General features: G+C 37.2%; 1 protein-coding gene across 1 annotated transcript in view; it reads left to right on the top strand.

Annotated features, from left to right (window-relative positions):
* Positions 1–320: 320 nt before the first annotated feature.
* The window catches only part of DIPK2B (divergent protein kinase domain 2B), a 52,164-nt gene continuing 29,872 nt past the window's right edge, over positions 321–22,612 (top strand). The window contains exons 1-3 of the mRNA XM_070943463.1: positions 321–526; positions 10,052–10,316; positions 22,098–22,271. Of these exons, the coding sequence (XP_070799564.1) occupies positions 321–526; positions 10,052–10,316; positions 22,098–22,271 (645 nt within the window). The remainder of the gene's footprint in view (positions 527–10,051; positions 10,317–22,097; positions 22,272–22,612) is intronic.

Here is a 22,612-nt window from a genome sequence, read left to right as displayed (position 1 = left end):
TCTGTTCCTTCAACAGGATATCCTTTATTTGTCTCCATGAACATTATGATGAGTGAAGCTTTTTTGCATGCTGTGTTTTGTGATGGGTGGGTCAGCAGCTGCTCCTAGAAGAGGAAAGGTAACTATAGCAACAAATGTTATCTGCATCCTCATGTATTTCCTTGTGCCCACCCTAATTCATACTCTTTCTACTAAAGCTACCAACTAGTTGGTAAGAGAAAAATATTCCAGCTTCTTGGATCAAATTCTCTTCTTTTGTAAATGCTGTTCAATTAAAACTGAGAATATTAGAATTTAGGTAGACCTAAGAGATGCTTGAGATGTATCACCTTGGCTCCAAATTCCTGCTCTCTCTTCTGAGTTTCACTGTGAATTGCAACCTATTCTTAGAAGCAACAGTTTCCCCCTCTTCAGGGCCCCGAGTCAAATCCAGCTACACTTTTGGTCGGACCTTTTTGGGACTTGATAAGTGCAATGCCTGCATTGGAACATCCATTTGCAAGAAATTCTTTAAAGAAGAAATAAGGTCAGAATCTCCATACCATATTTGGGGTGGGATGAAGGGGAAATGGGATTTACTTCTTTGGAGGAGGAAAAAACCCCTCGAATATATAAATTTGCCATCACGCAACCTGGCACACATTTATATGCTAGCAACACATATAATTTTACTGAAATTATTAATAAATTGCTAAATCATTTAAAGATGCAAGCATCCATTTTTGTCCTAGAAAGACCTTACATCAATATTATTTCAAAAGCTTAGTTGCTTTTTTAAAAAGTTCCTTATAATTTGCATAAGCAAGTTTTGACTTTAACAATTGTATCGTAAAATATAAGTAAACTTATCACTATAATATGCCTTAAATTTTGACTGTTGTTTGCTGTTTGCTTTACATTTCAAACACTTTGGCTAAGGAAATGACATGGGGCAGATTGCTATCATGTATTTTGAGTTCAATTAATTTCACGCACATAGTTAACTCTTTCAAAATGAAATCAGTGTAATTTATTTTATTTTATTTATTTGATTAATATCTATGTTTATGTTACTAATTTTATGAACTCTGGAAGCAACTCCAACTATGTGGTTGTTGCTTATCTAAATATAGTGAAAATAATATATATATATATTAGGCTTCCAATATCTAGCCAAGAGCTACAGATGCTAAATTAATTTCAGACTCAAATGGTCCCTCAAATAAATAAGTTTTGTTAGCACTTCTAAAATTAACATTAGGCAGGCTTGATGTGGTTCTAAAGACATGGCATTTCAAAGGGACTCTGCAACAAAGAAGGCCTGAAACCTTTGGCTAACGGCTGAACTGCTCTGTAATGGTGATACCAAGATAAACTATATCTGATCATCTTAAGTTCAAGAAGAACACAGAGGATGTGAGAAGATAGCATATTTTCACCAGAGGGACTTACTCCCTGGAAGTGCTTGAGACCTCAATTTTAGGGTTGGGATAAGCATTTTTGAGACTATTGTAGTTGAGCTTTTCCCAAATCAATGTGTGCTCAGTTCACATCATTTTGAATGAACTAAAATATGAATCAGGCTCAAGTACTTTTATCATATTTGAGCTATGCTAAAGGAGTATGGCAATTTAACCTAATATATTTTTCTAATTTGCAGAAATTATTAGTGCTCTTGTCATGATTTGTTCAATTTCAGGTTTTCTACGAGAAAAAAAAATGATAGCAGATTTGAGAGAGTTCTGAGAGAACTGCTCATTCTTTTCCAATGATTTATATAATTTTAAATGCTTTTAAACAATTGGTAGCACAGCAGACAGAAATTGTTGTGCTAGTAAACTACGGTATAATTTTATCTGATGGTTATTGCTACTGAACCAGATAGATAAGTTGACTTTTTTTCTGTCTGCTCTCATATTGAAGGTAATATAATATAATCATGACAGCCTTGGTAAAACCTAGTATATATATTTTTAGCTATTTTGTATTTGTATATTTAAATCCCCAGCACAGACATACATGATTGGATCTACAGATTGCAAGGGGCCCTATGGATGTCTTGTATATCTCTGCATTCTTTAAACTTTTGCAAATTCTCTGAAAGGGCTGAGGGATTGGGCCATCTTTCCCTCCTTCTGCTATTCAATATGAATGTTCAATGTGTGATTGGAGGCAAACTGGGCTCACGTTACGTCAAAAATGCTCTGAAATACGTATATATACACACACACATACAATAGCCACTTTTAATATTACTTTCAGGTTCTACATACTTTGTGGCAATTGAATCAGCCTTTGGGATGAGTTAAAACTTAATTCATAAAGCCTTACAAAAAATGTTATTACTGTTTGGCAACAACCATGCTTCAGATTTACTTTATGGTCACAAAACCTAGCAACAATGACTACTATATAGGGGTATCAACTGTATTGGGATACCAAGGATCATCAAGGCAAATAAGCTTCCTTCAAATAAGAATGCACCTCAAAAGTTCCCCTGAATTTGTGAAATGATACTAGGTTTGTATGATCAATGCTAATAAATTCAGCAAGACTGTGAAGATGGAAAGGATACTGTAAAAGCACTTTTCCCTTAATCTCAGGAATATTGAGGTTAGCTATTAAATTTGCAAGAAATTCAGCTGATGGAAAGTGAGTATTTAAAAAAAAAAAACACCACCATCTGCTTTGCTGCATTGTTCAAAACTACACTGGATCTTTAGCTGATCTTCAATGAGATGTGGTGTATACTTGTTTCATTTCAACTTATGGAAACTGATGCAGTGGTGGGATTCAAATAATTTAACAACTGGTTCGCCCAGGGTCAGGTTGGCTGTTGTGGGAGGTGTGGCCCATCCCCATCCTCCAGCTCTGCCGCACATGTGTGTCAGAGTATGCACAGCATGACTACTAGTTTTGGACAACCCAGGAGCAAAATACAGTACACAGAGGTTTTGCAAACAGTGATTTATCTACAAGTTATATATGTAACAAATATTAGTAGGGACAATTATATGATATTATTGAATACTCACTGTATAAAACTTTGTTCCATATTTTCTTCTTCTTAGACTTTTTGTCTTTCTCAATGTATATTTATATTTTTATGTTTGCCATCTACATTTATATCTTGGATTCTTTGTTTTGTTCCTTTATAACAAGATCATCTATAGTCCTATTCCTATGGCCACGATAATGAAAGGTTCATTATTTGGTGACAATGTACATTGAATGGTCAGCCAGATATGGGTGAATATGCCTATAATTTGTCAGCGATATTCTTTTAGGAATATAGAAAGTTTCCCTCAGCCACATCATATAAATATAACAATCTTTGTCCCTTTTGTTACATGCTGTGTTTGTTATATATGTATGTATGTATGTATATGTATATGTATGTATGTATGTATGTATGTATGTATGTATGTATGTATCAGTTATATATGTATGTATATATACATACACATGCTAAGCAAAACCAGGCAATCAACCAATCTTCAACTATAACAGGAAGCACATGGAGAAATACATGGAGAGATAATGGAGATAGAACATGAGGAGAGAAAGACACCCTCTAATGACCTCCCTTATATAGGCAGCTTCTTAAAGTGCAATAACCCGCTGACTCATTCTCAGTCTTAAAGGGCTGGTCAGCTTTAAATCATCATTACCCTGACAATGCGGGACAAGCCTCCTGCAACGGCCAATCTGATCCTGGGCGAACCGGTTGTTAAATTTCCACCCTTTAACAAAAGGCTGTTTCCAAGGGTGCTTGTCTGCACATTGGTCTCGCAGCTGTTTCAGCCTTCCGGATGGCTCCTGTAAGAGGCCAGGTTTCCGAGGAATGAGAGGGGGTTACCACAGAGACAAGGAGTTGATGCTCCCAAGAGCTTACATGGGAAGGTGAAGAATTGGGAAGTGGAGGGAGGGGGGAATCCCAATTCTTCCCAATTCTTCACCTTCCCGACCATGGAACTGCGTGCAGGGGGTGTTGGTCAGTCTGCAGGAAAAAGTGAGAGGGGTGAGGAATTAAGTTGGCAGCACAATTTGAAGCTGGCCCCAATGTAAGGGAGACTGTGGGATTAGTTTGACCAGGCAAATTATTACACACACACACACACACACACACACACACCGCTATCAAAGTGGATCCTGGGCGCTGCGCTGCAATGGAGAAATGGAGAATGGAGTGGCCAGCACAAGGGAAGGAGGAGGATTACTTGAGTGGTATGTAATATATTTGCATAATATCCTAGTTTATTTTGTATACAGTTTAATTAAGGTTTATTGAATTTGCATAGTATATCAACATAACGTGTACAGTACATCAAGTCATAAACTGTAGGATAGCAGTTAAAATGAGAACAAAGCATATTAAATCAAAATTTAAAGCACCTCTTTTTGACTTCAAGTGAGAGAAAGTCACAGTTCTTTTTTTTATTATTGTATTGCCATATGGCTTTCTACATTTACTGAACATAAAAACTCTGTACAGAAAGTTAAGGATATCCCCGGAATCTATTCTTTATCAATTATGTGTATAATTACTTGGTTCACATGTAATAAACTTGTACACAGAGCAGAATTTACTCTTTAAAGGGTTTTACATATCTCTAAATACTGTGGTTTTACTCTTAAAAAGCATATTTAAAATCTTTTTTATAAAGGATTTAGGAGAGGGTTGGGGTAAAGATGCAAATTAATAACAATGAAACAGAATCATGGAAAAAACTTGATAGCAAAATGACTCCATGTAGAAATGAGAGATTTGCTTATCTCTACTCAAAATATAAAACGTTTTGAATAGAAGTCTATCATGCCTTGCATAGCTAGAGAGAAAGCTTCAGATGAAAGAAAGTGACAGAATAATGAACTATATTCTAATTTATTCTTGCTGAGTTTCCACAAAACATTTCAAGGTATCAGTAACTTATACAACATGGTACTAGAATCCAGTTCCCTGCATATTAGGTCAGGGTCTCAGATCATTTTCAGTTTGCCCTAAAGAATTTCATGGGAAAAGATCTATTTGGACTTAATCTGTTTAGCCATTTATACTGAATACCAAATGATAGGCTGCAACAAGTTTAGCCGTTTGTAGTGACTATTTCTTATTTAAAAATATTTGCAAGTAAGCTTCCTTACAATCTTTATTGAGTTTATTCTCAAAGGAACTCTATTACACATACCTTTGGGATTCCTCTGTCTATATATGTTGAAATGAGGCCAAGGAAGATTCAGTAAATGGGAGAGCATTCAGTTCATGAGTCAACCAGGGATTTTCAAGTTCAAGTCCAACATGATCTTCATAAGATCGCATTGGCTTTTAGTTAGATGCTATTTAAAGTCTGAAGAATTCTCAAATTAAAAGTTGAAAGATGAAAATAACTTCATATATGCCTGATCTTGAGGGTGTGTGTGTGTGTATGTATATATATATATATATATATATATATATATATATATATATATAAAGGGTTTTTTACTGTTAAGATGGTGAATTACAAGAGAAAAAAGTCTAAATTGAATTGTGATAATACAGTGAAGAAAAAAGAGCTAAATATATGACGATGGTTAAATAAATTAAATGTAGTAAGAGCAACAACAGTGATACATATAATAAGTGCAAATACAGGATTATACAAGATTAATTCAAACATTAAACTAAAATCTGGATCATATAGGATAACACTGAGGCCTCTTCCTCATTTTTAGAGCAAAGACTTTTCAAACATAGACAACAACTGGATCCACTGCTTAAACTCAGGAACATGGCTTTTTTCCCCTGTAATATCAGATTATTCTCTTTGTTGTATCCCAAAGCCTGTAACTACATGATCTAGACCAGGGCATTTTCAGTGTCAGAACAGAACTTGAAAATTCTTGCACCACATAAAATAATGTCTGGTTGCAACCCGCATGGGGAGACAGTTTTTTGATGTTGCTGTCATATAATTACACACATTACAAAGAGTAGGATTTATCTCTGAGTAAATATACACAGGATTGTACTATCAAAAAATAGTCATTCATAAACATCACTTAAGAATTCAATGCTTTTCGAAAATTAAAGACTTTGCAGAGATTTCATTTTCTTTTGGAGCTAGAGGGCAAAACCCCCTGCAATTTTAAATAAATTTAGCATTAATGTATCAAATGATCAAATCACCTACTCTGAAAAGATTCTACTGGAATTGTTTTCTAAGTGAACATTGTAGCACAAGGCTTGGATCTTAAATCAGTTTTGAAATACATTGCTTGGAATTATTAACGCAGTCTTCAAAATCATATGCATCTTTCAATACACTTTAAAAATCAGTCAATTAAGTCAAATGAGTCATAAATTATATCAATTTTAAATTAGTTTTTATTGCGCACTCCTAATCATCTTGCCAAAGCTTCAGGTTTGAATGTTTACAGATTTGAATATATTCATAATAAGAGAAAATTGCAATAGGTTCCCTTGATTTATTGGAAGCATTGCAATATTCAGGACATTTTTGTGAATGTCTGCCACTTAGTGTGTATGTGTGCATATTTTATTTTATTTTATTTTATTTTATTTTATTATTTTATTTTTTGAATTTCTATACCGCCCTTCTCCCGAAGGAGAATAACAATATAAAAATTAAAAGCAATTTAAAACAATTAAATAAATTGGCCAAAAAATTCTAATAAAACAACCCATTAAAATAGTAAAATGTTATTATTATTTAGGCCAGCCCTGCTTGTTGGAATAATAATGTTTTTAGGGCGCGATGAAAGGTACGAAGGTCGTGAATCCTACGAATCTCTGGGGGCAGCTCATTCCAGAGGGTAGGGGCTCCCACAGAGAATGCTCTCCCCCTGGGGGTCGTCAGCCGACATTGCCTAGCCGATGGCACCCGGAGGAGCCCCTCTCTGTGGGAGCGTACCGGTCGATGGGAGGCTATCGGTGGCAGAAGGTGGTCTCGTAAATACCCAGGTCCCAAGCCATGGAGCGCTTTAAAGGTGGCAACCAGCAGTAAATGTGTGTCTGTGGAGGCTGTTAGAGCACTATTCCGTCAACATTATTTGAACATTTTATAGCTTTATAAATATAACAGTTTGCAAGACAGACACAAAATAAAAAAAGCCCAAATTCACAACATTTCCCTAGCATGAAGGTTTATAAAAAAGGTCCTGAGGATATACTTTGTAAAATAATTTTGGTCTGCCTGTTGCTTAAATTTGGTTTTACAATGGAGCTTTAGTTTGCTTTCCTTTACATGTATGTCTTTGCTTTATATTGATTAGTGATTGATAGGTGCCATGCAGTTGGGGTCAACTCTTAGCGACCACATACAGTAGCTCTATATAATGCCTGTTTTTAAGGCTCCAGATATCTTCTTCACTGATACCAGCTGCCCTTTACAATTTACAATTGGACAGATTTTGATGACATCTCTCTAAATAGTTCCTTCTGAATTACCAAAGCAAGTTAGATGGTAGATAGGTAGCTGCAGGATGAGGAAAGTATCTATCTCTCTGACTGGTCGCAGTCCATGTTGGCAGGGGGGCAGAGGTCGACCTCAAGGCGCCTTGTTTGCGGGGTGCCGCAAGGGTCGATCCTCTCGCTGCTCCTGTTCAACATTTATGTGAAGCCCGCTGGGTGAGATCATCCGTGGTTTTGGGGTGCAATGCCATCTGTACACTGATGACACTCAGCTGTACATCTCCACCCCAGACCACCTCAATGATGCCCTCGAAGTGATGTCCCACTGTCTGGAGGCCGTGCGGGTCTGGATGGGGAGGAACAGGCTTCAACTCAACCCTTCCAAGACCAAGTGGCTGTGGATGCCGGCATCCCGATATAGCCAGCTGGTGCCATCGCTGGCTATTGGGGCCTGAGTCATTGACCCCCACAGAGTGGGCTCGCAACTTGGGTGTCCTCCTGGACACACAGCTGTCTTTAGAAGAGCATATGACGGCCATGGCCCGGGGGGCTTTTTATCAGGTTCGTCTGATACGCCAGTTGCACCCCTTTCTGGATCGGGACTCCTTATGCACAGTCACCCATGCCCTTGTCACGTCTCGCCTGGAGTACTGCAACGCTCTCTACATGGGGGCCCCCTTGAGGAGCACCCGGAGGCTCCAACTGGTCCAGAATGAGGCTGCATGGGTGATTATGGGAGCGACGTGGCACTCCCATGTAACACCTCTCCTGCGCAAGTTGCACTGGCTCCCGGTGGTCTTCCAGGTGCGCTTTAAGGTGTTGGTTCTTATCTTTAAAGCGCTCCATGGCTTAGGGCCAGGGTACTTACAGGACCGCCTGCTGCTACCGATAACCTCCCACCGGCCAATACGCTCTCACAGAGAGGGCCTCCTCAAGGTGCCGTCGGTCAAGCAATGTCGGCTGGTGGCCCCCAGGGGGAGAGCCTTCTCTGTGGGGTCACCCACCCTGTGGAATGAGCTATCTCCTGGAATACGACTGATCCCGGATCTCCATACCTTCCATAAGGCCCTGAAGACTTATTTATTCCAGCAAGCTGGCCTAGCCTAAATGGTTTTTAATGGGATTTTTAAATTTTATAGACTTGGGGTTTTAAATTGGGAGGCCGATTGATTTAATCTCTTTTAATTATCTTAACTTTTGTATTGTATGTATTTTAATTTTGGCTGTTCACTGCCCTGAGTCCCTTTTGGGAGAAGGGTGATATACAAATTAAATAAATAAATAAATAAATAAATAAATAAATAAATAAATAAGTAAGTAAGTAAGTAAGTAAGTAAGTAAGTAAGTAAATAAATAAATAAATAAATAAATAAATAAATAAATAAATAAATAAATAAATAAATAAAAGTTTGTTGAAAGAATGTTTACAAATTTATATTCTAGGAAGTAGGCATTTGTTCCCAACAGCAACAACTAGCACTGGGAGTTTTATTCACCAACATTGGTAGAGATCTAAGTGTCTTCCCTCTGTTAAATTATTTCCAACATTCCTTACAAAAGCACTGTCACAAAAAAAAAAAAAAAAAAAAAAAATCCTGGAAAAATCATTCACTGACTGAAATATAGAACCATACATTATAAAAACTGTACACTTGCTTTTGATTCTAAGAGGTATTTTCTTCTCTTGGAGTACTTTCCAAGATGAAGTCAAGTTTAGGGCTTGACTTAGAGGAAACTGAAACTAATCTTCCATAACAAACTTTGGGAGTTTCTCTTTATGCTTTAGACAAACTTCACAGAAGAGCCATTCTTACAATCTAACAATCTTGAAAGCAAGCTATAATATTCAGCTTTGATGCCAAATGGATGCTACACCAAACGTGTTTACATACTTTTTTATGTTTCTACAATGGGATGAAAAGAAAGCTAATACTGAAGGTTGATGAAGAAAATCAACCATCTTTGTAAATGCAAAAGTTTTTGATGATTATGAAATTTAAATAACTATTAACAAAAAATACATATCTGCAGAATATGTCATCACTGTTAATTGTTTATGTCTACCATTTCCTTTTCTTCAGGGGTCAGGTCCAATGGTTTCATTCTGATCTATGCTGTTCTGTCATTCAGTTCCTTGATGGTGGGCTTCTTCGGCACTGGGATGATAGTAGAGCATTTGAAGCAAGAAGGAACATAGCACATCTCTAGTGATTTATTGAAGATTCTGCTGAAGATGGGGGCCAATTGGTCAGCATAGATTTTGAAGCAAGAAGGAGTTATCTTGTCTGGGTCTGGAGCTTTTCCTGGCTTTTGTCTGTGAAATAGGTCTTGCACTTCCTTTTCTGTGATCACTAGGGGTTGTGAACCCAATGGGATGTAGTCAGATGTTCTGAACTACAAGTACCCTTAGGGTTATTGTATTCTACAATTTCTACAGTTTCTTTTCTCACCAATAAAGTAAGGAATGGGGGAAATGTATTAGACTCTTCCAGTGGCAATAACATGGAGTGCTTGCCACAAGATTAACATTCTTCCAAAAATGGCCTTTATTTTATAGATCTCTTTTTGGAAGCCTATCTTAAAGTATGGGAAAACATTCCCATGCTAAACTGGGCAAAGGTGGATTAACACTCTTTTATGTTTGTGTTTTGATGACAGGTTTGACAGTTGGCTCTCCTCACATTTAACCCTCCCTCCAAGCTCTCTCTCCCGTTATCCTGGGAACTATTCAGATGACAGCAAAAGTTGGAGACTGGTTGAGATCTCCCGATTAACCACAAAATACCAACATGACGAGTCTGATGAGAGAATTTGCACTTCCCTTACCCAGACTAAAAGATGTAGCATTGAGAGGGCTCTATGGAAGACAGAGAGATTCCAGAAATGGTTGAAAGCAAAGCGCCTGACCCCTCTCTTGGTCCAGGTCTGTACACAGTCTCTGTAATACTCAACTGATATGTAACACACAGTCTTGTATAAAAGCTGCTGGTGGGTGGGAAACAACAATTGTAATATGGATTTTGGATCATCCTTGGTTCTTACTCCTCCTTCCCTACATATGTGGATACACGCAAACCACATAAGTCACAAGTGGTAAGGTGACTAGCTGCTGAATGGCCCAGTTTCTCTAGCACATGATTATTTTCATAAAGAAAGAAACTATGTTGTTGTTATTATTGTTGACTATGCATGCTTTTCATCTTATATTGATACATGATTACCATAGGCTGCTGTGCATCATTCTTGAAGACTTACTAGAAGTTACTGTAAAGCAAGCAGCAGAAAAAGTACTTTTGACTCCAATTGTCTTGCTGATCAGTAAAAAAGACACAACAGTAAAAAACTAAGTTGGACAATTAAACAAGCAAACAAATCCCAAACCCTTCTGAAGCTTCATTTTGTCTCTCTGTCCATAAATGCACACCAAGAAACTTCATAATAGAATACAATAAAGTATTTGATCTGTGGCTTTTCATGTGGATCACATTGTTGCTACACAAACTTACTCCACAGTGAGTTTAAATATAACTTGGTGCTCTGTCATTTGGCAGGATTCACTTTGATATGATCATGTCAAAAGAAAATGCCTTCCTCCTCTTCTTAATCCTGAATGTTCCAGTCAGTGTATTTGTCTGTCATAAGCCAGTCAGGTTATCCATTGGCCTCCTCCTTTCATATGAGATACAACTTGATCTATTTAGATATATAAAGTCCTTGTCTTTCTTTCAAAACACCAGAACTTCAGTATTTCTGCATCCTTTCTCTAAAGCAACATTCACTTCTATGGTATGTGTATTACATCATGCTCCAGTCAGGGTCCTTTCTTTGTGCAAAAGTGCCTGCTTGCTTTTTGTATACAAATAATTAACTTAATACCCACCTTGTGGACTAAGCTAGGAAATAGAAGCTTCTGGGTGGGTACTCTTTAACCTTAGAGAGTCCAAAATACTGGTGTATGCATGTCTCCCAAATGCTGATAAATGATCAGTGAATGATCAATTGCTTAACGCATTGTAAGCCGCCCTGAGTCTCCGGAGAAGGGCAGCATATAAATCAATTTTTTTTAAAAAAAAAAAAGCCTTTTTGTTGTTCACACTATTTGGATTCTAGACTGATTTGGATAACACCTTTCCTTGAGGTGCATAAATTCTATCTGTTTGTTTTACTGTTTGACTTATTTAAACAAGATTAGCCAAAGAAATAAAATAGATAAACATATTTTATTATAAAATTCAGTGGGAGAATATTAATATCTTCTGTCATTGACAGGAATAACAATATGACATATCAGTCCTTTAAGATTCACAGGCAGTTTGACCCTTATGTTTGTAGAAATGTTTTAGGATTATTCTATGAAGGCTAGTATTTCAACATGTTCTATATAAAATGTAATTTACACAGTTTAGCATAAATATGAACCAAAGGACCTCATTTTGGAAAGTTTACAACAAAAGTGGTTGATGAGCTCAGTTTCAGTTCAGCAGTCAATGTGTTCATCTTAGTCATGTAGACAAACCATCAGACAATGAACAGACTTTCAGAATCTGTATCATGCTTACCATCTGAGACTTCCAGTTTTTAAAACTAGTACAGAATAAAATAAAATTAGAGTTCTGGCTTCAGAACTAACTTGTAGTACTATTTTTCTTAATCATTGTGCTTATTATTATCGAACCTACACTAACAAGGATAACAAAATTCCCTTCTGTACATTCTCTTCAAAAGTTGCTTAATTCAGGAGAACGGACTCCCTTCTTCTCCTACTCCTTCACTTTCACTTTTTCTCTGCTTGTTGAAATGTTCAGGGTATGTGTGTACAAGTGTGTTTCCAGTAAATATTTAACTTTCCAAAAAACTGAAAAGCTGATATAGCTTTAAAAGTTCCATTTATTGCACTTAAATATTTTGTAAATACATTTTGCTTATTGATTTGTTACACCTAACTGAATTTATTGCCAGTGGATCATTGGATTAGGCTTTTGCTTTTAAATTGAGAGTCACAAGATGTGTAAGTATCTCAGGCTCTTTAAAGATTTGGGCTTTTAAGAAGCTGTGTGACTGGTTGCTTACTGTGTGACTGTTTGGTATACTGAATACCCCCCGCCCCCATTGGTTAGATATGCAGAAGCATTAATTTTAGATGGCTTTGGAATGCATTTGGTCTTCAGTTCCGCTTTTGATCCTTCCAGAGTATCACTGCAGTGGGACAGACCATCTATGAAAATATACTCAGTGTTGCCTGCAAAATAATGAAACCTGTAGAAAAAAATGACTATACAACTAGTGTTGTCTCTTTAACCACACGCCCAGTGGTGGGATTCTGCCAGTTCTAGGGGGTTCAGCCGAACCGTTTGTTAAATTGCTGGCTCGCCCCACCCCTTGCCCCGCCCCTCCCCACCACTGGGCGAGGGGTGGGCGAGCCAGCAATTTAACAAACGGTTCGGTGTTTTTTTATAATTTTATTGGCCTCGCAGCTGCCGCGGGGCTTCAAAGAGCCACCCTACAGCTGATCAGTGTTAAAAGAAAAGAAATGAGTAGACCAACGCCTGCAAATATAAATGGGTAGACCCAGTGGTGGGATTCTACTTTGGTAGAACCGGTTGTTAAGTAGTTAAGCCAGTGGTTGCCAAAGTGGGCGGTACCGCCCCCTGGGGGGCGGTGGGATGCCTTAGGGGGGCGGTGGGATGCCCCTTTGCCTAGAGGCAAAGGGGGGCGACAGGGAGGCTAAGTGGCAAGGAAGGTGGCCCCCCCTTTGACCTATGCCTCGCACCACTTACCTCCTTGCAAGCAAACAGCAAGAAAAAAACAGCCTCTTTCAGTTTCAGCATAGGTTAATTAGCATGATTAGATCGGCCTCTGACTCTCAGCTGATTCACTCTCAGCTGTTTTACAGGCTCATTAGCAAGCTCTTGTTTTGCAAGCTCTTTGCTTGCTGCAAAGAGTGCTCGAGCAGATTTTTTTTTCCCCTAGCTAAAAGGAAAATGAAAGTAAAGCAGGCTCTGCTGCAACATGACAAAATGAGGCAGAGAGAGAGATTTCTTTTTCTTTTTCTTTCTCCTCACCAAAAAAGGTAGGTGCAAACAATGGGAAATTTAGGGAAAAAGAGGAGAGTTCAAGATTTTAAAAGAAAAAAGAAAAAAAGCTCTATTTAACTAGGGAATTGTAATAATTGAGATACTATTAATTGTATATTGTGTTGAAAGCAGAAATGGTTAAGTTGTAGTTTGGAGGAATATATAGGGGAAATTATTTGCTTTATTATTATTGGTAAACATAATTAATTGATTTGTAAGAAATTGGATTGCATGGAAATAATTGGAATATTCATGTTCATATTGATTAATATACAAAAAAGATAGTTATATAACTAATTGATTTATATTAAAATGTTGAATTTATATTAAACAACTGTATTACATAATTACATAATTAACCAATGTGAGGATGGATATAAAAATAGATGACAATGCGAAGGGGTATAATATAGAATAGAAGGGAAAAATTGAATTTGATTAAGATTAGAGATGAAGATGAAGGGTAATATTGGTTTTTTTAAAAAATAGATGAGGAATAAATATGGCAAAAAGGAAATATAGAAATTGTAAATTTAATTGAAATGACTAAACACTGTTTAAATTTGTGAACCGGCCAAATACTCTGTTCAAAGAAAATACATTGTATGTTTGTATGTGTGTTTCTAATTATTGCTATTTATTCATATTTGTTCTCTTTTATTCTTTAAAGTTTAACAATTCATTCTTTATCTTAATATCTTTATATTTGTTTGGGGTTGGCTTTCTTCCCTTTCATCTTTTTTATTGTACAGCAATCTTTCTCCTCAAACCTAGCATCCCTCTTTTTTCTTTCCTTCTTACTTTCTCTTCCCCCCCCCCTTCTTCTCCTCCCTACTTCCTCTTCCTTTCTCCTTCTCCTCCTCTCTTCCTCCCTCTCTTATCCTCACTCCTACTCTAATTTCCCTTCCTTCATCCCTCTCTATTGCTGTATCCTTTTATGCATATGGACTACTCAGAGGGCTGAAAAAGTTAGTTTTGACTGGTCCTCGCACTTTTGACCAGTCCTCGAACTTACGACTGTCCTAACATTTTATGTTTTTGCCCTATCTTGTCACTATGGGGAAGAGAAGCAGTTGTGAAATGAGTGACACGGTTGTTAAGAATGCTACAATGGGCATAAATGATGACCAGTCATAAGTGTGAAGACCGGTCAAAAGTGCAAGAACCTGTCAGAAATCACTTTTTTCAGCCCTCTGGGTAGTCCTTTTGTGCATATGGACTACTCAGAGGGCTGAAAAAGTTATTTTTGATTGATCCTCGCACTTTTGACCAGGCCTCGAACTTACGACTATCCTCACATTTTACATTTTTGCTCTAGCTTGTCACTATGATGAAGAGAAATAAGTGACACAGTTGTTAAGAATGCCGCAACGGGCATAAATGTGAGAATGGTCATAAGTGCGAGGATCGGTCAAAAGTACGAGGACCAGTCAGAAATGACTTTTTTCAGCCCTCTGAGTAGTCCCTATGCAGATAGCCACGCCCACCCAGTCACATGACCAGCTAGCCATGCCCACCCAGTCACATGACCAGCTAGCCACACCCACCCAGTCGCATGACCACCAAGCCACACCCCCAACTAAGCCACACCCACAGAACCAGTTGTTAAAAAAATTGAATCCCACCACTGCACATGCCAACCCTATTTTAACATGTCAACTATACAGCATGATTTCCACCCACCACCTCACTTTCCATGGATTTCTCTGTAATCACCACAAGATGGTAGCATGGGACATTTTCAACATTAATAAAAAAACTAAAAACTAAAAAACTAAAAACAAAATGAAGTTCAATCGGGAAACACAAGAGTTCCTCTTATAAACTACTAATTTCTCTAGCACTAGGATTCCATTTTTTTAAATCAAGGACTACCCGCAGCTTTTGAAAACAAAACAAAATAAAGCCTTTATAAGCATTTTATTTGTCTTTTTGTTTTTTGGTAAGTTTCCTTTAAGCAACTTGTGCTATCTATCTTTTCACCTCCTTCTGTCCGTCTTCAGTTTGGAAGTGAAGAAAGTTAGCACTCACCCCTCTTAGCAGAATGAAATGTTTTGGGAAATATTAAGAAGGCAGAATATTGTATTTCCCTGGATGAGAAAAGGAGAAACAGGTTTTTAAAGAGAAAGAGCAGCTCCCTGCCCCCAGCAGATATTTGGTGCCCATTGAGGACTGGGCCAGTCTATTTACAAAACAAAAGACTTCAGCTTCAGGGTGATGGGATTAAGACATGACCATCCAGGACATAATAGGATTATCTAGCTCACCACATGACACAACCAAGCCCTTTCACTACATCACCCAGCAAGGTTCAACCAAACTTGATTCAGATAAACATGACTCCACATGGGAGTCTGCAACCAATAGGACACATGCCCTTGCCACAGGAACAGGAAGCTCAAGGTCAAAGCCCAAGAGAGGGTATAAATAACACTCACTCTCCACTCCATGTGTTCAACTGCACCAGAACCATGTGCTTAATGGTTCTGCTCCGTTAAATCATCCTTTCAAGCAGCATCCATGTTTCCAGTGTCTTTCTCCCCACTTGGAACTGAACCCAGATGGACATTTCTTCCAACTAAAGAAACCCTCTTTCTACAGTCTGGCTTCTGTCACACAAAGTTCTCTCAGAATCCAAAAGTTTTCATATACAATGGTGTCCCCTCCATTGGATTACTTCAATTATTTGCTGCCAAATTGTGGTTGAATCTTAGTGACCACATAGAAAGCTTTTCATCATGATGCTTTGCCCTAATCTGATCCTTTAACTCTTCGAATGGTACACCCACCATCACTGAGTCCATCCACCCAGCATTAGAACTTTCTCCAAAGAGCTAGGATTGATTTCAATTATTTATTGGATTTTTTTTTCTTGGCTGTCCATGATAATTTTAGGCATCTTCACCAACTCCAAAGTTCAAAAGCATCAATACTTGTCCTGTTAGAGCACTTGTTAGAAGCTAAAATCTTATACAGGTGCAACATTTGCTGACAGCAAGACCCATAGTTCTTTTCAAGTTTAATTAGAAGAAAATCGGATAGAATCTTTTTTTTTCTTTACATGCCCCATTGTTTGATTTGTCAGTAGATAAAGGGATATATTGAGTTAGAAGTGCTATAATATCACTAAAACTTTATTTTCTTCTTTGCTACTATTTATTGTACAGAATTTACATATTTTAATTAAAATTTTAATACCAGAAAATGAAGATGTCACATTAAAATTACAGTTAATTTCTGGCCAATGAAATGTATATTTTTCCGAAATGATTTTTGCATTTTTAATTTTTATTTGTTATTCAGTTCTTATGATTGAGAACAAGGATAATGTTTATTTCACACTTTTTCATTGTCAGGGTGGTTTAGAGTATTGCACTTCAAATATATTTTGTAGATGTCTATTCAAATATAGATTCCAGTGAGTGCAATTGAATTTCCCCCTAGGAATAGAATAGAATAACAGAGTTGGAAAGGACCTTGGAGGTCTTCTAGTCCAACCCCCTGCTTAGGCAGGAAACCCTACACCACTTCAGACAAATGGTTATCTAATCTCTTCTTAAAAACTTCCAGTGTTGAAGCATTTACAACTTCTGGAGGCAAGTTGTTCCGCTGATTAATTATTCTGTCAGGAAATTTCTCCTTAGTTCTAAATTGCTTCTCTCCTTGATTAGTTTCTACCCATTGCTTCTTGTTCTACCCTCAGGTGTTTTGGAGAATAGTTTGACTCCCATTTCTTTGTGGCAACCCCTGAGATATCGGAACACTGCTATCATATTACCTCTAGTCCTTCTTTTCATAAGACTAGACATATCCAGTCCCAGCAACTGTTCTTTATATGTTTTATCCTCAAGTCCCCTAATCATCTTTGTTGCTCTTCTCTGCACTCTTTCTAGAGTCTCAACATCTTTTTTACATTGTGGTGACCAAAATTGTATGCAGTATTCCAAGTGTGGCCTTATCAAGGCATTATAAAGTGGTATTAACACTTCATGTAATCTTAATTCTATCCCTCTGTATATGCAGCCTAGAACTGTGTTGGCTTTTTTGGCAGTTGCAGCACACTGCTGGCTCATATTTAAGTGATTTTCCACTAGGACTCCAAGATCCGTCTCACAGTCACCACTATTGAGCAAGGTACCACATATACCATATCTGTGCATTTTGTTTTTCTTGCCTAAATGTAGAACCTTACTTTTTTCACCATTAAATTTCATTTTATTAGATAGCGCCCAATGTTCAAGTCTGTCAAGATCCTTCTGTATCTTAAGCCTATCTTCCGGAGTATTGGCTATTCCTGCTAGCTTGGTGTCATCTGCAAATTTGATGAGTTCCCCATCTATTCCCTCGTCCAAGTCATTGATGAAAATGTTGAAGAGTACTGGGCCTAAAACAGAGCCCTGGGGTACCCCACTGCATATCTCCCTCCATGTAAATGAAGTTCCATTGAGGACTACATGTTGAGTGTGGTTGGTCAGCCAGTTACGAATCCATTTGGTGGTGATGCTGTCTAACCCACATTTTTCTATTTTATCAAGTAGTAGTTTATGGTCTACTTTGTCAAAGGTACTTTGTTTGTTCTGTCAAACTCTATCCAGAGTCTGAGTGGTGAATAAGACCATATCTCATGGCTTTTGAGCACTGCAGAAACTTCCCAATAATCAGTAAGAAATAAGCCTGAATCCCTATGAAGCAGCTGATCATGTTAAGACTAGGCAACCCTGTTTCAGATGTGGGATGAATGATTCAGGACTCAATAAATTGTAATATCTCAGTCAGATTGATTCCTACTCTCTTATAGATACCTTCATAAGTCCAACAATGGAGATGTGGAATCCCTAACTACTGCTTATAATTGTGGTGATTGAAGGTATGTGTATTTAAACCAATAGAGGTTTCTACATTTTATGCCCTATATTAGAAATTACAAGGGCTTGAACTGATAGTTCTGGGATTGTAGATAGCTTCCAATGAAATATCTAGGTAGATTGTGTTTCCCTGGCTTTGGAATGACAGATCTACTCAAGCTGCCCATTGTCTATGTAGATAGGAAAATATATAAGAGTCCATAAGTCTCTTTATTTCTGTATGTGTTGATTGCCTCTTTGCCTTGGTTCTTGGCTTGTTTCAGGACCCATTTCCTAATTTGTATCCTGTAGGTTTTTATCTAGGTATTAGCTACAATGGATAAGTTTGAAATTAATTTCAGTGTAGATTTAAATTTGTGTGGCAATGAGAATAATAATGGAGAAAGATGTGCTGGATACACAAATCGAGCCTATATATATTTCACCGCTTAAAAGAGATTAAAAGACAATTATTAAACCAAGCAGTGATTTGAATATTTTTTTTTTACTGGATTTATAAAAGAAATATGTTAAAGTCTTGAAGGACTTTATGACAAGTGATATGTAATATGAAAAAGTGATACGAAAAAAAGCAAGTTTTGATTACTGGATGTACAAAAGAGGCCTGATAAAGATTTGAAAGATTTTTGGGTTACAAAAAAGATGATCAGAAAACAGGTCCTGGGACTTCGTTTGAAGGAGTTAAAAATAAAGATCATTAAAAATTCAGAGAAGGAACACAGTGTCAGCTTATTCAATGATACTTAAAATAGAAAATTAGATGTTTTCCCTTACTGGATTTTTGCTGATAAAGAAAAAGTGACAGGACTTTTTGATTTTGTTCTTTAGTTAAAAGATGAATTATGGGGTGAAGGGAGTACATGCTGTATTAAGAAATTATGATAAGCTATTAAAATTGTTTTTACTTGTTGGGATGAAGGGGGAAGTTACTTTTTCTTTACTTTTTATACTTTTTAATTTCTTTTTTATATTTCTATATTTTTGTAGTTTGTATTAGTTTTTATTTTCTGCTTGTAACTCTTAATAAAATTATTGAAAAAAAGCACTGTTGCCTTTGCTTTACCTAACAATCAATCATCTTTACCAACAAGTTAAGCAAGAGTGAAGAGTGGCATTTTTTGAGTACAAACTCCCACTTCTGCATCAAATCAGTTGAACTTTTCCAATAACTGCTTCTTCTCTTATGTGGTTTTGGATATATAGGAGACTTGACTCAAATTATTGGGCTGAAGTAATTGTTTTATATAGAGCAGAGAATTATGGCATTGTCTTAATGTACTTGAATCAAAATGACAGACTGTGAAATAAAGTTTTTCACTTCATGTGGATGGTCCTACCTGATCCAACTACCAATTCAGCAGCTGTCACAATGATTACTTTGTGTGTCACAGTGGAAATCGTTACTGAAAATTACAAATAGTCCAAGCTGAAAACCTTGCCTACTAACCTTGCCTGTTCAAGAGATTTGTGCTTATATGCATCTCTTGACAAAATTGTCACTGGCAGAGAAATGTTACTCCCCGACCATACCATCCAGGCTGCCTTCATTTCAGTTTGCAATAGCTGACACTTCTCCCTGAACTATTTTTAAAGTGTCTGTATTTGACATTAGCAAATATTGTCATGCAGAGCAAAAGATTTAATGCTAATAACAAACAAGAGATGATAGGTATACCATATACAGTAATGTAAGAACAATTAGTCACATTCAGGATTCAATGAACCTGTTTTAGAGATGTGTATGTAACCTCTGCCTATGTGGTCTCATGGAGCTGTGTTGAAAAGAAAAGCTGCAAATGTTTTCTTTGTTATAACAGTATAAAAACAATTTAGTAAACATAGAGTCAAGTATAGAAAGTTGGTCGATTTAATCCTAAATAGGTAAACCAGACTTCTTCATCAGTCAAGGAAGGTTATGCTGATCTTGTTTTGAATTTATACTTAACCAGTTCAAATGCCTGTCCATTTTTTCAAGATACTGATTACAGAACTTCAATTATCACTTCATAGCAACCAGTTGTAGGCGACAGAATAGCAATAGCAACTAGGAAGTAAAATGTGCAGTTTAGAATCAGAGTTTGACAGTTAATATGGCAAATATAAATAATCAGACATATAGAAATTGGCTCTTCATTCCTTTATACAGTAATTATACAGCTAACACAATATATCAGTGCAATTTATCATATTATTGTGGTAGCAGTCCATAATCGTTATAAATCTTTTATTATTACAGTATCACCCTTCTAACCCCGAACCAAACATTTCATGAGGGAACTTCTGCCAATCTGAAAATTTAATCAATTATTACTTGTTTCTAATATCAAACTATATACAAACTATGCAGGCAAAACTTCCTTTTTGGTGCCCTGTGTGAGTCTTGGCTGACATAGGCAAGCCTATCAAGTCTATCATGGCATAGGCAAGTCTATCATGTTCAGAAGTGGTTTACCATTGCCTTGTATCTCTCCAAGAACCTTTATTCCTCCCTTATTGAAGAGAATCATTAACTGGTAGATGACCTGATATATTCTACTGTAGGTATGACAGGAGATCACTGTCATCTATCGCTACCTTCCCCACCTCAAGTAGACCAACAGTAGCCAAAATCCTATATCTATCTTTCTGGCCCACCACCTTTGGTAATCTTAGAAAAAGATGTGTGAAGTCTATTTAATAGAAAAACGTTCAGAAAAGCACCAGGGCCAGATGGAGTAACTCCTTCCTATTTGAAGCCCTGTGCTGAACAACTGGCCCCCCTCTTCACCCTCATCTTTAATTAATCACTAGAGATGTGTTATATCCCCCTTGCTTCAAATACTCTACTATCATCCCTGTTCCCAAGAAACCCTTCATCAAGAAGCCAATGACTTCAGATCAGTTGCTCTGATATCTGTAGCTATGAAAACCTTTGAGAGGTTAGTGCTGGCCCACATGAAAATCATTGTAGATCCTCTGTTATACCCCTCTCAGTTTGCCTACCAAGCAAATAGATCAGTAGATGATGCTGTCAACATGGCACTGCACTACACCTTGCAACATCTTGAATCTTCAGGGATCTATGCAAAGGTCCTTTTTGTAGACTTTTGTAAAGTTTTGGGATTGGGTTGCTATCTGGCTTGCTATCATTTGGAGGAATTTCTTCCTAGTAAATGTTATACCTGTTTCTCATACTCATACTTGTTTATATAGACAAGTTAGTATGATTGCTCTTTTTATTATAATTAGTAGCAAAACACAAGCACTCTTCTATAAGTATATTTTCAATGCTTTATAGGTAGCCCTCATTTAACTATGCTAGTGGGATTGAAAATTGTCATTAAGCAAAGAGGTCATAAGTCAAAAAATCACTTGACCACGCCATTTATTGATGGCAGTTTTAGCAGTCCTGGTTGCTGTCTTTAAATGAGTACCTCACATGATCACAACTTCTGATTTCCTGTTGGCTTCCCCATTAGCTTGGCCTGTGGGAAGCTGGCAAAGAAGGTTGCAAATCACTATCACATGACCACAGGGCTGCTGCAATGGTCATAAAAATGAGGTCTGATCATAGTTACCACTTGTTCAGCACCATCATAAGTTTGAATGGTCACCAAATGAGTGGGTGTTAAAAAAGGACAATGTATATTAAATTATTAAATTACATATTTTGAGAATCTATTCCAGAATGTGCAAAGGGAAATTAATAGCAGGCAGTCTTATTTTATCTAAGTTCTTGTGATAAAAGCAGAGAAAAGACTATACTTCTCAACATTTTTTTTATAGGGCCTTCGTACACCAATGCTTCGCTGTCCATCACAAAGATTGTTGGATCGAATAGTACGGCGATATGCTGAAGTTCCAGATGCTGGTAGTGTCTACATGGACCATTTTACAGACCGGGATAAACTGCGTCTCCTCTACATGTTGTCTATTAACACTCATCCCATTATTTTACAGGTATAATGTCATCTGCTTTCATGTAATATAACTCATCCTTTGGAATTTCAACTCACTTTGAGGTATGAGAAAAGTTATGAATTGGTTTGATAATCCTTGTGCTAGATCCAGAATTTTTTCCTAGGGCATGAGATTCTACTCTCTTTGTGGTACTTAAGGTTAAAAATGGCTACTCATTTGCATGATTAAACCCCACCCACTTTGACTCTTGCAAAGTTCAGACCTCCCCAGGTTTGAGTGCTTAAGATACCAGATTTACAATTTTTAATATACAGCAAGTATAGTCAATTACTAGAGGCAATCAGAGTTGTAGTTCAGCAACTTTAGGGCCTCAAAGTGAG

Source organism: Pituophis catenifer, unplaced genomic scaffold (genome assembly GCF_029215685.1).
Source record: "Pituophis catenifer annectens isolate HBS135680 unplaced genomic scaffold, rPitCat1.0.hap2 SCAF_4, whole genome shotgun sequence".
In the NCBI taxonomy this organism is placed as follows: Eukaryota; Metazoa; Chordata; class Lepidosauria; order Squamata; family Colubridae; genus Pituophis; species Pituophis catenifer.
Note: the sequence above shows the minus strand (reverse complement) of the source record. Positions and strands in the feature narration are given on the sequence as shown.